The sequence below is a fragment of the Loxodonta africana genome, chromosome 24, assembly GCF_030014295.1.
Source record: "Loxodonta africana isolate mLoxAfr1 chromosome 24, mLoxAfr1.hap2, whole genome shotgun sequence".
Classification (NCBI taxonomy): domain Eukaryota; kingdom Metazoa; phylum Chordata; class Mammalia; order Proboscidea; family Elephantidae; genus Loxodonta; species Loxodonta africana.
In genome coordinates this window covers 15,859,402-15,876,716 of record NC_087365.1, presented here as the reverse complement: position 1 = coordinate 15,876,716, position 17,315 = coordinate 15,859,402, and the positions used below count along the sequence as shown (strand labels likewise).

Here is a 17,315-nt window from a genome sequence, read left to right as displayed (position 1 = left end):
TTGTAGTTGGTATTGCTGCATTAAATACATGGCTGAATTAGGAGAAAAAATTGCTATTCCTTAATTCCATGAGATGGGGTGGGGAGGGAAAGCACTGAATGCATGTTTATGAGAAACGTGTGTTTGGAAGTTTATATGCATAAGAAGTGTTACAGTATTTTCAATTGCATCATATTCGTGTGAAAGATGAGCAATGAATAAGGAAGACCAAAGAAGAATTGATGCCTTTGAATTATGGTGCTGGCGAAGAATATTGAATACACCATGGACTGCCAGATGAACAAACGAATGTGTCTTGGAAGAAGTACAGCCAAAATGCTCTTTCTTTCGAAGGGAGAATGGCTAGACTTTGTGTCATGTTCTTTGGACATGTTATTGGGAAGGACAAGTCCCTAGAAAAGGACATCAGGCTAGGTAAAGTACAGGGTCAGGGAAAGAGAGGAAGGCCCTCAATGAGATGGAATGACACAGTGGCTGCAACGACGGGGTCAAGCATAACAATGATTGTGAGGATGGCGCAGGATCAGTCAGTGCTTTGTTCTGTTGTGCGTAGGGTCGCTGTGAGTCAGAACTGACTCAATAGCACCTAACAACAACAGAATCATTACTCTTACATATATCAACTTTTATTTCTTATTTATATTTCTTAGGCTGGGTTCTCTAGAGAAGCAAAACCAGTAAAGCATATGAATATCTATATAAAGAGATTTATGTTAAGGAAATGGTTCACGAGGTTGTAGAGGTCAGGCTGGAAGCTTTTTCTGATTCGTGTAGCTGCAGGGTTGGGCTGGCAAACCCAAGACTGACAGGTCAGACAGCAGGGCTCTTGCTCACAGGCTGGTAAGACCAACAAATCCCAAGATTGGCAGGTGAGACAGCATGTAAGCTGCTAGCTCATGTCCCAAGAAATGGAGGTCGGACGGACAGGAGCCAGCTGCAGCATCCAGAGTGCGCAAAAAGCTCAAGAGCTTTGCCAGAGGGTCCACTTATATTTGATGCAGGGCACACCCCCAAGGAAACTCCCTTTCTACTGACTGGCTACTCACAGCAGATCTCATCATGGAGGTGATCACATTGTATCCAATCTCATCATGGGAAGTGATCACATCATCATACAACTGCAAAACTACCTCCTAATTGCCAAAGCACCGAGAATCATGGCCCAGCCAAGTTGACACACAACCTTAAGGATCACAATATCTTTCCAGAATTTCTTATGCAATACATGAAAATACAAATGTATAGTCTTTATCCTACTTCTTACCCCAAAGACAGTATACTGTATATACTATTCATTACATGTCTTTTTTTCACTTAATATATCCTGAAGATCTTTCCATGGCAGTACAGAGAGAAACTCATTCTTTTTTCAACAGCTGTGTAATACTCCACTGTGTGGATAAACGATGGATCATTCAACGTTCCTTATAATGAGCATAGGTTACTTCCAATAATTTGCTTTTACAAACATGCTACAACAAATATCCTCATACACATATCATTTTTTCGGTATGCGTGGAGTATGTTCATAGGATAAACTCCACTGCCAGAAGCATGTTGCGGAGTCAGAGGGTAAATGTATGTGTAATTTTGATATTGTCAAATTGCCCCCATAGGCGATGTATCATGTTATACTTCTACCAGCAATATATGAGTGCCTATTTCAACACAGTATATCAAAGTTTTATATATTGACTAAACAAAGTTATATCAAGGTAGGTCATATAAAGGCATGAAGTTGGTGGGGTGGACTATAACATCTTCTCTAGCAAATTAAAACTCTGGCTTATTGTGGGCCCAGGATTACCAGACTTAGTATTTTTTAAGGATGCCTAGGTTCTAGGTAACTCTGATCTAATCCAACACTTTTCATTTGGCACTTAAGGACACTGCAGCCCTAAGAATTTAAAGGACTTGTTCAATGCCACATGGGAGGTTAGTGGCAGGATCGGAACCAGCATCTGATGTCCTGCCCTCAATTCACTGTACATTTCATTGCTCATGGTCAGCAGAATAATGGTTTTCAAAGATGCTAACACTCGAATCCTTAGAACACATGAGCAAAGATGTGAGGGAGATGAGGGAGGACCAAGCCACGTGGTTTCCTTAGGAACATACTTTCCAAGGTGAGGTAGAATATGTGTGGTGAATCTCAGTTGGAAAAATGACAGAGTGACTTGAAGAACAGCAAGGAAGACAGGATGGCTGAAGGAGAGGGAGTGAGGGGAATAGAAGGAAATGGGTCAGAGAGTAATAGGGAGGAGATCCCAAGGCTCCAGGAAAAAGCATATATTGGAAGGTCTTGATCTGAGGAGCATTATGATGTGACTCACTCTAGCTGCTGGGTGTACCAGTGAACGTCAGGACAATGAGTGGGAAGCAGGGAGGCCAGTGAGGAGCCTATTGTAATAATTCAGGTAGCAGACCATCTGGATGGTAACAGTGGAGATGGTGAGAAGTGGTTGGACTCAGGGTATATTTTAAAGAAGAGCCAACAAGATTCATTGATGGACTGGTTGTGGAGTATGAAAGAAAGGAAAGATTCAAGGATGATATGGAGTCTATCAGGTTGGTGGCCCCCAATGAACCTTGTCTCCGGTAGTCATGCTCTTATCCATTCTCCTTCTGTTGAATCTGGGCTGAGCCAGGTGACTTGATTTAAGCCATAAATGTGGCAATAGAGATGTTGTACTAGCTCTGGACCTAAACCATGAGAAGGCCTGGCAGCTTCCAATTTTGTGGTCCTGGGAGAGACCACATGGAAACACCATGTAGAAAGACCATGTGCAGAAGGAGAAGCCCTGATCAGCATGGAGAAAGAAGGAAGTCCATTCCCAGCTCATCCTTCAGCTGAATGCAGTCATGACCATGAGCAAGAGCAGCAGAAAAACCAGAGTGAAGCCAAGTCCAGTTTGCAGAATTGTGAGCAAATAAAATGGTTGTTGTGTAAGCCACTAAGGTTCAGTGGTGGGGCGATATTATGCAGCAATAGATACCTGAAACAGATGGCCCCAAGAGTTTTGGCCTGAGCACCCAGAAGGATGGAGCTACCATTAACCAGCATGGGGAAAACTGTTAGTTGACAGGTTTTGGGAAGAACTTGGGAGGAAAGATTAAAAACACCACTTCTACATGGAAAATAGCACAGGCACAGATGTTTTTCTTAATATATTAGAATATGATACCCCATTTCTTAAGCATTATTGGATTTTCCAAGCCAGGAAAGGCCAATTTAGGAGCAACTCTTTGTATCCCGAACTTAATAGCAATAGGAGAGGTTAGAGTAATTGCTTAGATCAGACTTTTTTTTTTCTTTTTTCCAGCTTCTGAAGGTCTGTTGATAATCAGAGAATTCCCCATAGCAGTTCAAGGCGGTAGGTACCCTTGCCCAGTTTTTCTGGCTTTGCCTGCTGTGGTTTCAGCACTTCTGTGACTCTCTCATGTAAAGGAGAAACCACTGTGCTCACTTTCCCTCCTGCTTTCCACAACGTGTTGTAACAAACCACCTTGGGCTTCGCTGATGGTCTTCTGGAAGCTGAGTGTGCCACCTTGGAGGGAAGCCCTTGCCAGTTTTAGATTTAATCCATTCTTTGACCTTGCATGCTAGAGACAGCAGCAGCATGGGAAAACAAAAACTGCCTGGTCAATTTGGTCAGCCTGTGGGTCTGTGATCACAGACACTTGGGCTAATGCTGTGTGAACTTGAACCCAAAATTAAGTATTGGGAAAAGGCACTGTTTTCCTTAAGATTTCTTAAGGTCCCAGAACAAACATTAATGTGAAAGGATTAATTTTATGTTGACAACCTCCCACACACTAAGTGACCCTGTAGCCCACTACTCTCACCCACCCACATCTCCCTCTCCTGGTTAGTCAGCTTGTAGAGGGAGGTTTAGAGAAGAGCTAAAGTAAAACCATTTAAAGCTACGCACAGGGATTCATTTCATCTGGGCTCAGCCTTTTCTCAGTAGAGGGGAGTGGCTTCCACCTAGATCACTTTGGTAAGTTTTTTACCCGATGATGAACTACTCCAACGGTGAGTGAACGGTTGCTGGGAAGTAAAAGTAAGCTATCAGATCTGTATGGAGTGTTATTCTTGGAATTTAGAAATCAGATTCTTTTGATATGTAGAATTATGGCTATGCATTCTTCTCTCTTCAGGTAAGATACGTGACTTTAAAGTTTGAGAACTCACAAATCCAGGGTCATTTTGCTCCATTACCTTTGGAGGTGGGCACTGCCCTGTCCTCTATCCACACAAACATGGTCTGTCATTTAACGTCATCACCTTGGGCCCTCTTTGGGCAATAAATTCATATTATTCTCTAAGAGCAAATAAGTTGCGTGAAAGTGGACATTTTATACTTTGTTATATAGTTGCCTGTCCCTAAGGACACTGGCTGTTATTCCTATCTTCATTCTTACGTATCCTTGCCAGGAAGAAAATTGTTGTTGTTTACTGCCATTGAGTGAATCGCCAAATTATGGTGACCTCACGTACAACAGATTGAAATGCTGCCTGGTTCATGGAAGGCAAGAATTCTACCATCAATACCCCAATGATGAGGGTTTCTTACTACCGTCTCTCCACTCTTCTAGCTTTTGAGGGCATTTGAACTTGCCAAAAAAAAAAAAAAAAAAAAATGAGCATCCGGGAATGGATAAATACCTTAAGAGAGCAGAAGCCATCCTCAAAGAGAATGAGAAAGAGATACAGCTATGCCCAAATTTAAACCAGGTGCTTGTGTAGCTCTGATATTCTCCTTGCCAAAGTCAAACAGACGGATCATTAACAATAAATACTACTACTCCTCAGATTCTGGTTGTGGCAGAGCGCACCAGAGAGAGCAAAATTCCCAGAGAGCATCTTTGAAGGCACCCACTTCCACCACTGTGGACAAAGACACTGGGCTTCGCAGCAAAAAAGGACTCAAAATGTTGAGCAATTACAGGATTTATGTCAGAACAAATTCATGTGATGGACTTAATAAACATTTTGTTTTAAGAAAAAAAAATTTTTTTTTTTAACTTGTGGATGGCCAGTTGTAGGACATGGCTTCAGGCTGCCTCTGTAAGGAAAGCCATCCATTTACTCACAGAAGTTTACACTGGAAGACTTACGGACAAGTTCCAATTGATCTATACAGAAAACTACAGTGCTTCATGAAATTTCTAGAGCAAGGACTGTCTGTCCATGGGAATTAATTAAAAACTCGCACGGACTGTATAAGCAAATTAGGATACATAAATACAGTGGATATAAATGATATATTCAAAATCATAAACACTATGTTATGGACATCCAGGCTTGAGAAATGGGCTGCTGGAAATGGGCATTGTATGAGGTTGGTATAGCATTATGGTCATTATGGAGACACATTCACGACACAGGACACTGGCAACCACTGTTTTGGTCAATTCAAATCTCTTAAAGTCACGGCACACCTTTCTTCTTGTTGCCAGGTGCCACTGAGTTGGTTCTGACTCATAGTGACTCTGTGTACAACAGAACAAAATACTGACCAATCCTGCCTCATCCTCACATTCCTTGCTATGCTTGACCCCATTGTTGCAGCCACCGTGTCAATCCATCTGGTTGAGGGACTTCTTCACTGACCTTGTACTTTACCAAACATGATGTCCTTCTCCAGGGACTGGTCCCTTCTGATAACATGTCCAAAGTATGTGAGATGAAGTCTTGCCATCCTCAATTCTAGGGAGCATTCTCACTGTACTTCTTCTAAGACAGATTTGTTCATTCATCTGATAGTCCATGGTATATTCAATATTTTTCACCAACACCATAATTCAAAGGCATCAATTTTTCTTCAGTCTTCCTTACTGTCCACCTTTCACATGCATATGAGGCAACTCAAAATACCGTGGCTTAGGTCAGGCGCACCTTAGTCCTCAAAGTGACATCTTTGCTTTCTAACATTTTTTTTTTTATTGTGCTTTAAGTAAAACTTTACAATTCAAATCAGTTTCTCACACAAAAACGTATACACACATTGTTATATGAGCCTAGTTGCTCTCCCTACAATGTGACAGCACACTCCTTCTCTCTACTGTGTATTTCCCATGTCCATTCAACCAGCTCCTGTCCCCCTCTGCCTTCTCATCTCACCTCCAGACAGGAGCTGCCCGCGTAATCTCATGAGCTAAGAAGCATGCTCCTCACCAGTATCATTTTATGTCTTATAGTCCAGTCTAATCTTTGTCTGAAGAGTTGACTTCGGGAATGGTTTCAGTCCTGTGCTATCACAGTCCGGGGGCCATGACCTCTGGGGTCCCTCCAGTCTCAGTCAGACCATTAAGTCTGGTCTTTCTACTAGAATTTGAGGTCTGCATTCCACTTTTCTCTTGCTCCATCAGGGATTCTCTGTTGTGTTCCCTGTCAGGGCAGTCACTGGCGGTAGCCAGGCACTGTCTAGTTCTTCCGGTCTCAGGCTGATGGAGTTTCTAGTTTGTGTGGCCCTTTCTGTCCTTGGGCTCATATTTTCCTTGTCTTTGGTGTTCTTCATTCTCCTTTGCTCCAGGTGGGTTCAGACCAATTGATGCATTTTAGATGGCTGTTTGCTAACTTTTAAGATCCCAGACACCACTCACCAAAATAGGATGCAGAACGTTTTCTTCACACACTGTTATGCCAATTAACCTAGGTGTCCCCTGCAACCATGGTCCCCAGACCCCTGTCCCTGCTCCCCTGTCCCTCAAAGTGTTTGGTTGTATTCAGGAAACTTCTGAGCTTTTGGATTATTAGTCCAGTTGTGCTGACTTCCCCTGTATTGTGTGTTGTCCTTCCCTTCATCTGAAATAATTCTTGTCTACTATCTAGTTAGCGAAGAGCCCTCTCCCTCCTTCCCCACCCTGGTAACCATCAAAAAATGTTTTCTTCTGGGTTAAACCTTTTTTTCCGTTCTTGTAATAGTGGTCTCATATAATATTTGTCCATTTGGAACTAATTTCACTCAGCATAATGCCTTCCAGGTGCCTCCATGTTATGAGATGTTTTATGGACTCACTGGTGTTCATCGTTGCGTAGTATTCCATTGTGTGAATATACCATAATTTATCCATTCATCTGTTGATGGGCACTTTGGTTGTTTCCATCTTTTTGCTATTGTAAACAGTGCTGTAATGAATATGGGTGTGTATATATCTATTTGTGTGAGGGCTCTTATTTCTCTAGGATATATTCCAAGGAGTGGGATTGCTGGATCCTATGGTAGTTCTATTTCTATTTTTTTAAGAAGTGCCAAATCAATTTCCAAAGTGGTTGTACCATTTTACATTCCCACCAGCAGTATATAAGTGTTCCAGTCTCTCCACAACCTCTCCAACATTTATTATTTTGTGTTTTTTAATTAATGTCAGCCTTGTTGGAGTGAGATGAAATCTCATTGTGGTTTTGATTTGCATTTCTCTAATACCTAATGATCGTGAGCATTTCCTCCTGTATCTGTTAGCTACCCGAATGTCTTCTTTAGTAAATTGTCTGTTCATATCCTTTGCCCATTTTTTAATTGGGTTGTCTTTTTGCGGTTGAGTTTTTGCAGTATCATGTAGATTTTAGAGATCAGGGGCTGATTTGAAATGTCATAGCTAAAAGCTTTTTTCCAACCTCAAGATTCAAGACTAATTCCAGGGGTTTTCTAAATTCTCTCTTTGCTCCTTCCAGTATGACAAAATAGAGCACCCTTGTTTATCTGCAGTAACCTGTACGCAGAATCACTACTTTCAAACATGAGAGAAAACAAGGAATTAGGCCTCCCCAAAAAGACTTTTTAACAGCAAAAAGAGATGTCCTCATTTTCATAAACTAAAATTTATTCACTTTCCTCACAGACGAGCACCTCAGACTAGCATTTAGGACTTGTTTATACATACTTTGCACACAATTCTAGCAAATCCTGATATCTGAGTTCGAGCTCGCATTTAAAAGTTGCAAGTCAAAGATGAGAAAAAACTTGCCATAGGCAGACACACTGCAAGTGGAGAGAAGTGGCAGAGCTGGCAACAGCCATGAGTTCCTGAAGGTGGACCATATTCCCTCCACCTCCTCAACAAGCTCTGATGACCTCAAACCCACAGCAAGGCACAGTGATGGCCTTGAGGAATCCAGACCAGACTTAATTATAAGAGAACCAAACATCCAATGCTCAGGCCTTAAGAAAAAAAATATACATATGCGTTTAACATCATTCGTGTTAAAAGTGGGCACCTTAAAACACAGCTTCAGAATTTTGGTGATAGCAGACAGACTAGGGAATGAGTCTAATTTCTTATTAGGTTCTACCTGGGTGGTGCAAGGGTTAAGCAACTACTAACTGAGAAGTTGGCGGTTTGACGAAGACAGGCCTGGTGATCTGGTTCCGGAAGGTCATAGTCTTGAAAACCCTATGGAGTAGTTCTATTCTGCATGCATGGGGTCACCATGAGTAAGAACTGACTCGATGGCAACCAACACCAACAACCTTTTCCACGTTTGTGTGAAACGCAGTTGGTTTTCTATCTGTCATAGCCTCTTGTTCCAGCACCTGTTCTTTAACGTCTGATTTTACAGTGAAGGAACATTTTTTGTCTCCATGATTCTGAACACCTCTTTTTATTTCTCTTCTCCTGCTTTCTCGATATTCCGTAAATTAACAACAACAACAAGTTACTTAGAAAATTGGAGAATAATGTTTTTACAGAGGGTTCTTGCAGGGCTGTGCTCCTTTACATCAAGCAGTTTTAAAACTCTTCATAAAAGGGGTCTTTAGTCCAAATTTGTAAATATGAATGGAATGGAGACAAAAGGAGATGAAAGAAATGGCATTCCTGGTGAAACAGGTCAGATGATTTTCAGGCTCCTATTTTTTTTTATTTATGTGTCCTGATAGTTTTACATGAGCCTGTCCAGTTCCTGAAAAAAACCCTGCCAACAGGTAACAGGTCTTTGAAAGCTTTTGAAGCCAAAGGCTGCCCACCAGCCAGCCCATCTCTTACTAAGTTCTCAGCCTCATTAAGAATGAGAAACAGATACCACGGCACCAATCTGTCTATGAGAACACAGCGAGACAAATGTAATTGCCTGTGTGAGGAATATAAACGAGCAACTTCCAAATCATTCATATTTACACCCACTCCATTTTGGTTGTCTTTCCTTTATAATTTGGCCATACATCGATGTCAAGTGTATAATTTCTTCTGGGGCTTTATCAGGTACTGCCCAGAGCCATGATTACACGGTGCAGGGAACTTCCTCCTCCTGAGCAAGTCTGTCTTTAGTATCATCTTGATAACCACTTCTTATATATAAAATCAAAAGGAAAGTCTTGTTTTTCTTGTGTGCTCCAGAAGCACTAAATGTAACATTTAGCAGCAATTTATCAACTGAAACTATTGCGTTTTTAGCTGCCACTATCATTTTTCAAAGGGAAGCGATTTTATTCCTTCTCTTTTTTTTAAATCAAGAAATAACTCCCTCTCTTTCCTTTTTTAAACGCAATTTTGATCAAACTGCAACTGAAATTTTAGGACTGTCCATACTAACCATGAAGTCATGTACTAAACTCAACTTTCATCTTTCTGGTGTGTACACCCACTGCACAGGGATAAGACTTGAACAACCATAACAGCAGTGGATGGATAGGTATGATTTCTGGAAGAAGCCACTTTACAAACAAATAAGCAAAAAACAAAAACAAACAAACAAAAAACTCCAAACTAGACTTTAAAGGTAATTTATTAGTCTGAGAAGAGGAGTCACACACTATACCCAGTAATATGCTTCTTTTATTTTTGTGCCTTTATGTTAAAAATATATTTAAACAAGAACCAAAGATATTATTGAATTTTTCCATAAACTTTGCTTTCTTATTTACAGTGTTACATTGTAAATAACATTCCATTGTACACAAATTCAAGGCGGCATTACTGACTGTCCTCCTCACGCACCCTTCCATAATATAGTGCCTACAGCGCATGGCTATGCAATGTTGAAGCTTAGAAGAGCTTGAGGAAAAAAGTACAAACTTTATCAATAAGACTCTTACTTAAAAAGGTCCTGACCTTAATTCTCTGCTAGATTGTTTCATTGAAACCATTCTTTGTTACAGAAAAATGCCCCATATGAGGGATGAGAACAACAGTTTAAGCTACCACAGGATCCACTTAAACTGGTTAACAAATAAAAACACTTTATTACTTATTACAGTTATTAAATGGAGCACGACCACTGTCAAATCATTTAAACAAGTAGATTGACTCTTCATTTCAGACACATCAAGGACAGTTGGTACCTCTTTACGAAATCAAAATTATTTTCTGCAACTTTAGGTTTTACTTGTAAACAGTTACAGCACACATTTTGTAAAGAAGATTTAATTGTTTCCGTTTTAGTTTACACAATAAGGAGGAGTTTCTATTTCATCAAGGAAGAAGCAAGCACACACGCTGCGCGCGCGCACACACACACAGCCACACTCAGTCACACTCACCCGCCATGCGTCACTAAAAGCTAGCTACAGCAGCACTTGTGCCTCGAGTGGTCCACGAGGTTACAGGAGGAATTATAAAAGGAGGAGGATGAAACGTCCAACTGCAGTTAAAAAGCCTGGAAAGCTGAGGTTCTGAAATGTCTTCAGGTGCTTCCTGCTCACCTGGAAGAATCAGTTCACTGGGCTCTCCAGGCGGCAAACCCCACCTTCGATTGCGATGGATTGTCCTGCCACCGCACCGGGAGGGAGTCTTGAAATGTGGGTCTGCAGAGAGGGAGACAGGGAGAGTGTGAGATGGCCTGCCCGTGTCCCCCTACAACCAGTGAAGGTGGAGGAAATACCACAGCGTTATGGCTTCACTTTTCTTCTGCGCATCCACAGGCCCTGGTGATGGTAGCAGAAGACTCTGTTATTGAGCAGCTACTACATTCTAGACACAGCGCTAGCAACTGGAGAGAAGTGACCAGGATCCCCAAGGCCCCTGACAGCACAGAACTTATCGCTTAGGTGCTGTTCAGAACAATGATGTTTGGTGACAACTGTATGTATTGAGATTATTCCAGGTATCTTGAAGCTAATAAATTATATACATTTTGGCCTCTAAACATTCAGGAAATTAAGAATACTTGATCAATGTTTATACCCACAATGTTTTCCTTCAAGGACTTAAGTAGCTTACAAATATTTAGACAATCCCGTAACCTAAAGTAAGTGAGAAAATGAAAAAAAAAAAAAAAAAAGACAAAAAAGAGCTTGTAAAATAAAAAGACAGGAGCAAGAGTAAAATTCAAAATCTAGGCTATGGAGTTGTGCACCCTTGCTGGAGGCAGGCTGCTGTCCTGTCTCTCACCTTCCTAGGGTTCATGACCAGCTATATGATTCATGTAGTTTACAGGATAAAAGCAAACTAACTGCACAGACAAGAATAACTGTTCTTGGTACTGGGACCATGGAACAATTTTTCCTGTGGCTCTTCATAAAGAGGGCACAGTGTACACCGGGAAGAGTGAAGACATCGACTCTACAACAAAGAGTTTCGTAGGGCTGAGTGTTATAGTATCACTCAGTGGAGGCATGGGCTGGAGGCCCGAGTGGAAGTCAGTAAAAGCTGTTCACAAAGGGTCAGGATGACGTTAGCCAGGAATTCCTTTTTTTGATGGTCTGGCTTAATCCAGGGATAGATAAACATCGGGAGTTTCTAAGAGGAACAAAGTGACTTCATGTCCTTCAGGTAATCCTCTCTAATTCTGCTTTTCTAAACAAGCTTTTCCTAGGGACTGAACTGCAGTGGGAAACCCTGGTGGCATAGTAGTTAAGTGTTATGGCTGCTAACCAAAGGGTTGGCAGTTTGAATCCGTCAGGCGCTCCTTGGAAACTCTATAGGCAGTTCTACTCTGTCCCATAAGGTCGCTATGAGTTGGAACCAACTTGACAGCAACAGGTTTATGGAACACAGTGAGTTCAAGTCCCCAGAGAGTGGCTGTCAGATGAGGTTGGTGAGTTGGCCAAGCCTAGGGTAGGACTGATGTCCTCTTATGCAACCAAGAATGAAATAAGCATACGTTTTAGGTGGAATAACAGTAAGCTAGTTGTTTTATAGTTTGAAGGCAGAGAGACATTATTTTCTGGGACCAAATGGACAAGGTTGATTAGAACAGCTGATATAAGTAAGCAATTCGGAAAGTTCTGGAGAGCAGGAACTGCTCCCTGGGTACTAAGTTTTTCTCTGTGCAAGCCATCAAGCGGTCTGTAACATACAGGAGTTAGGTCAGTTGACTTTGCAGTGCCTAGCTACAGCAAGACAGGTCTCTGTGATACCTCCTGGGATTCAAAGATCCCTTGAGTTCACTGACTTGAATCAGGCCTCTGGGAACCATACCCCAGAATCTGGCCTCATTATTGCATCTGATGGCCAAACTTGGGTCTTATCACACTGATATATTTTACCTTAGAACTTGTGGCTTTTTTGTTTCTTGATGCCTCATTTACCTAGAGGGAGGAGTGAGAAGGGGAAAGGATGCTGTTTGTTTCTACTACCCCTGTCATATCAGGCACATAAAGCTCAAACCCCACAATTTGGTGAGGTCTGTGTTGACGGGGTCACTTTCTCAGAAATTCACACGAAGTGAGAGAACTTTTTTACCCCAGGCATCATCCGCCAGTTTTTTTAAAAAGGTGTTCTTAAAGCAAAAAAAAAAAAAGGTCCCTGAGAGAACAGAAGCTCCTCAAAGTCAATTTTACCCCAATCTCATTCTTTTTAGTCATGAACATAGGTACGCAGCTATGATAGGGATTAAAAATAAAGCAGAAACGATCATTTCCTACCTGGTCCAGAACAGCTCTCTATAAGATGTCAAGAGATGGGGCTAGCTAGGAATTACTCCATGATGTAGATACCCACAGGGGGAACCACACAGTTCTGTTTATAAATAGGTTTGAATTTTCCAATCAGGTTGGTTAAAATATCTGCCCTTTGAAAGATGGCTCGTGGGAAAAGCCAACAGCATATTTCCCCCAGAGATTTTGGGAGAAAACAATGGGAACTCCTGGCAATCCTGGTGGTCCAGGGTACAGAGAATAAAATAATCGTTTAAAAAAAATCAGTGATTTACTAGGTTCAACCAGATGGCCTGCATCTTGACCAGGGGGATGGATGTTGGTCTTAAAGCAACCAATTTCCTGTTGACCAAGGAAAAGACCCAGAACTGGAAGGAAGAAATTGCTGTCTAATGGTCCGGGGTGGGGGGGGAGGGGGGTGGGGGGCTGACAGCAATCCCTTGAGGTTTGCAAAAACAGTGACAGCCAATCCAAACTTAACCTCACCAAACCCCTCACCAAATTTACAACAGAAGAACATATAAATAAACTGAGTAAAGACACAAAACATCAAAGAGGCAGGGGAGAAAAGAAAAAGGGACTGGAGAAGATGACAATGGTCATGAGATATTTATTAGCAGTACTTGGGCAAAATACTTCAAAAATACATTCAGGTTTATATAAATTAAACTGTTTACATAAAACAGAAATGCTCAACTAGACAAACTAGTTGTTAAGTTTAACTTCTCAGGATTCTCCCTTTCCTACGTCATCATCTAGTCAAGAGGGAGGATACGCTGACAAAACACAAGAATGATCTTTGTGTTGAAGAGAAGAAAATGGTTAACCATCCAAACGTCAACACTTCACCAGTTTCATCCAGCAAAGTAATCTGATTCATCAGAAAATAAGTGACTTTTGTCTGAGAAGTTTTGAGCCAAGGTGTATTTGAAGCTTTTCTGCGGATATTTCAATGTGAGCAGAGGGTGTTTTTTAAGAGTGTCTTATTTGGGTATTTATCTCCAAAAAAATTTTTTTTTTTTTTTGAGAGAAATGAGTTTGAACTTATCTTGAGCTTAAAAATAGACCACTTCTACAATGAACTTTGATGTCAGCACTTAAAGGTACAAGAAAGTATTTTATATTGAGTGACGTCTATGGACTGTGCAAATTCTCAAAGTATCCAGCGCACGTAATAGCTTATCAAGGTGACTTTAAAACTGTTTAAATAGCACACATTACTCTTAATGTATTTTCACTGGAATTTGCAATTAATGGGAGATAACACGTGAAAATCATATGTGAAAAAGCAAAGGCTGATCAATTTTGGCTCCTCTCCCTCCACTCTGTGCCTCATGTCCCACTCTTACGCCTTGATACACATGGTTTCATGCCTCTAATATCCTTTTCTGGTCCTTTCTCAAAAAACTCCTTCCTTGACCAGGCCTCCACTCAACCCAGAAGCCCTCCTTCTAGCTCCTATAGCACCCGTCTGCGTATTTTTTCTACCAGGATGCAAACGTCTTATTTCCTGACTGCATGTTAGTTTTTAGGTCCCTGTAACTGAAAGTCATTTGAAGGCGGGAGCTTGTTTTCCCCACACCTCTGTGTTCCCTGAACCTGTCAAAGTGCTTGACACAGAAGACACACTCTGGCAATGCTCATTGAGTGAATAAGTCCCTGAAACATACTTTCCTGGGCTATGTTTACATGCACACAGAATCTCAAGTGTTTTCACTAGTATGATAAACGTGACTGGTAAAAGAGTCAAACTAGCTTGGCACATCAAAGATTCTTTTAAAGTAGATTAAAAAAGTAGAGGCACTAAATTTTTCCACTGTCCAAATTAATTGTGCTGATAGAATATGGCTGGAGCTTTAGATTTCTTAGTTGGTAACAGCTCCACATCAATGAAATCCAATGGCTTTGTAAGTTATAGTCTCCGCCCTCTTGTTAATTCCCTGAGCAGCAAAGACAGATCCTTGAGGTTAACACTCCTTGAAGAACTATCAACTTCTATATAGACTATTCAAAGCCAATATTCTTAGGGCTGTATCTCTTTACAAAACCAAACACATTGTATTAACAACACCTTTAGCCTGAGAATTTCGAAATGAGAAAGTCAAAGCAAGAAAAAAAAAAAGGTATTACATAATTACTTAACCTTCTAATCACAATCTAAGTAGTAGCTAAGATTTCCTTTGATACTCATGTCTTTAAATCTTATAAGACCACCTTAGTAATTGTTCTTGTGTGGTTTCTAGAAAAACTACAAACATACTATTTAATTGTAAAGGTCACAAAGCCTTTATTTAGCGATGTTAATCCTCTGCCTCTCTACTCAACATACAACCATCTTTCCACTTTTAGGAAATTTGATCAAGATCTGCCACAAGAGTCAAGGGAAGATTCTCTTAACTCATTACCCTCCTTTGGTGGGGTCAGGAAAACAAAATCTAGACAGGCACAGTCCAAAAAAAGCTCTCGGAAATGTTTTGTTCACGGTTTCACAATTCTGAGGGTTTGGTTTTCTGTTTTTAAAAAAATATAGAGAGCTTGAAGCAAAATACTCCAGTCAAAGCAGTGTAGGCATTTACAAAGAACAAATGACAGTGAAGAAAAAAACCACTTAGCAGCGGAGAGACTTAAGAAATAGCATTTCGAAATAGAGTGGAGGTGTTTTCATCACCTGGTGCAGCTAAAAGAAGTAGACAAAGCATACAACATTTTATGTCCAGTTCTAAAGTTAATCTAAAGAGACAGTTTATCATAATGACTATGACCATGGCTTGCAGAATCCAAACACCTTGGATTTGGAGCCATCTCCTCTTCTTAGACACATAGCTAGAATATATTTCCCAGCCCGCTGTGCAATTAGGTGTGTCTACACAGGACTAGCGTGATACCACCGGGCCTGGCAGAAAATCTTCCTAGGCACCATTATTCTCCATATTCTTTTTCTGATGTCCTTGAGGCCCATCTGACAGAAGGAGCCTGGAACTCTGAGTCACTACTTGGAGGAGAGTCTTCCACCTATCAGGAACCCCAATTTTGGATTTTATGTGAGTGAGGAACACACTTTTACTGTGTTTGACCTACTATATACTTTGGGGTTTGCTTGTTACAGCAGCTGGTGTTATCTTAACCAATATTGGTCCAATCTAGGCCTGTGTACTTACTTGCTGTGTGACCTCTGCTGCTTACTTAACTTTGCGAGCTCCCATCTTTTTTAAAAAGAGTAACATTTACATCACAGAGCTGATAAGGACTACATGAGATACTGCATGCAAAAAAAGCATACCTCAAGAACTGTTAGGTATTATTATTATTATTATTCAGACAAACACATAGTGATAACACATTGTCCAACACAATCTCTATTATATATTATTGGATGTTCCAGAATTGAGAAATTCTATTTGAAAAGTTTTATAGTCTGCAAAAATATAATAAGATGTTTTAATGAAAAATTTGTTACACGCCAATAGGTAAAACTGAAGATTTATGGGCATTTTTAGGCAGCCTTTTTGATGTTGCTGATTTGCTGCTACCGATAAAATAACTAACAGTTGTTAAGTATTTCCCAACTGTGAAGGGTTTGATTGGGGGACAATGGTAGTTCAGTGCTGGCAATTCTTGCCTTCCACGCAGGAGACCCAGACCTGACTCCTGGCCCATGCACCTCAGGTGCAGTCACCACCCATTTCTAAGTGGGGGCTTGCGTTTTTCTATGATGCTGAACCGGTGTCAGCAGTGTTTCCAGACTAAGACAGACTAGGAAGAAATGCCTGGTGGTCTACGTCCAAAAATCAGCAAATGAGAACAGTCTGATCCCACTGTGCGTGGGGCTACCATGAGTCGGGGGCCAACCCGACAGTGGCTAAAAACAACTTCAACAAAGAGTTTGATCGTATACCAGCTTGCTGTATTACTGAACTAAGTCTCAGAAACAATCAGCTCAACATGCTTGGGCGCTATGAAGAAAACCAAAGTGGTATAATACTGGCCAACCGCCTTCAGGGAACCCGAAATTTTGTTGGAAGACAAATGAGTAGAAAGCCACTAACAAAATCACATGACCATGCGCTATAAGGGTAGGATACCCAACCATAAACACCACAGACGTCCAGAAAGGGAGGGGACAGATCAAAGGAACTAGGACCACTTCTGAAGGCTGTGGCATTGGAAGGGCAAGGAAAACTAGAGACAGTGGGATGTGAAATGGCCTGCTGAGCCTGAATCAGGAAGAGGTAACAGGTTTATTTGGTTTGGGCCATACACTGTCTCCAACTTTAAAAAAATTAATAGAAAATATTAAAAAATGGGGAGATTGCACCCAAGCATCTTGCTTTCTATCTTCTCTTGAAAAATCTGGCAACCTTTGTGTGGTGAAATGAACTCCTTTATGTGGACTTTTGCCTTGGTTCTTTTGAAAAACATTTTGAGAGCCCTCCCCTCCCCTGTACCAAGCCCTGAGGAGTTACCTTTGCCCTAGTTTTATACCCCAAAGGGTTT

At 41.1% G+C, this 17,315-nt stretch overlaps 1 protein-coding gene across 4 annotated transcripts in view; it reads right to left on the bottom strand.

Annotated features, from left to right (window-relative positions):
• Positions 1-5,026: 5,026 nt before the first annotated feature.
• Positions 5,027-17,315, bottom strand: part of TASP1 (taspase 1) — a 351,413-nt gene continuing 339,124 nt past the window's right edge. For 2 of the 4 annotated variants that reach the window (XM_064275771.1, XM_064275772.1), the window contains one exon: positions 5,027-10,748. In XM_064275771.1, coding sequence (XP_064131841.1) covers positions 10,656-10,748 — 93 coding nt within the window. In that variant the 3' untranslated portion in view covers positions 5,027-10,655. The remainder of the gene's footprint in view (positions 10,749-17,315) is intronic. The other 2 variants (XM_064275770.1, XM_003411457.4) reach the window with 2 other exon arrangements.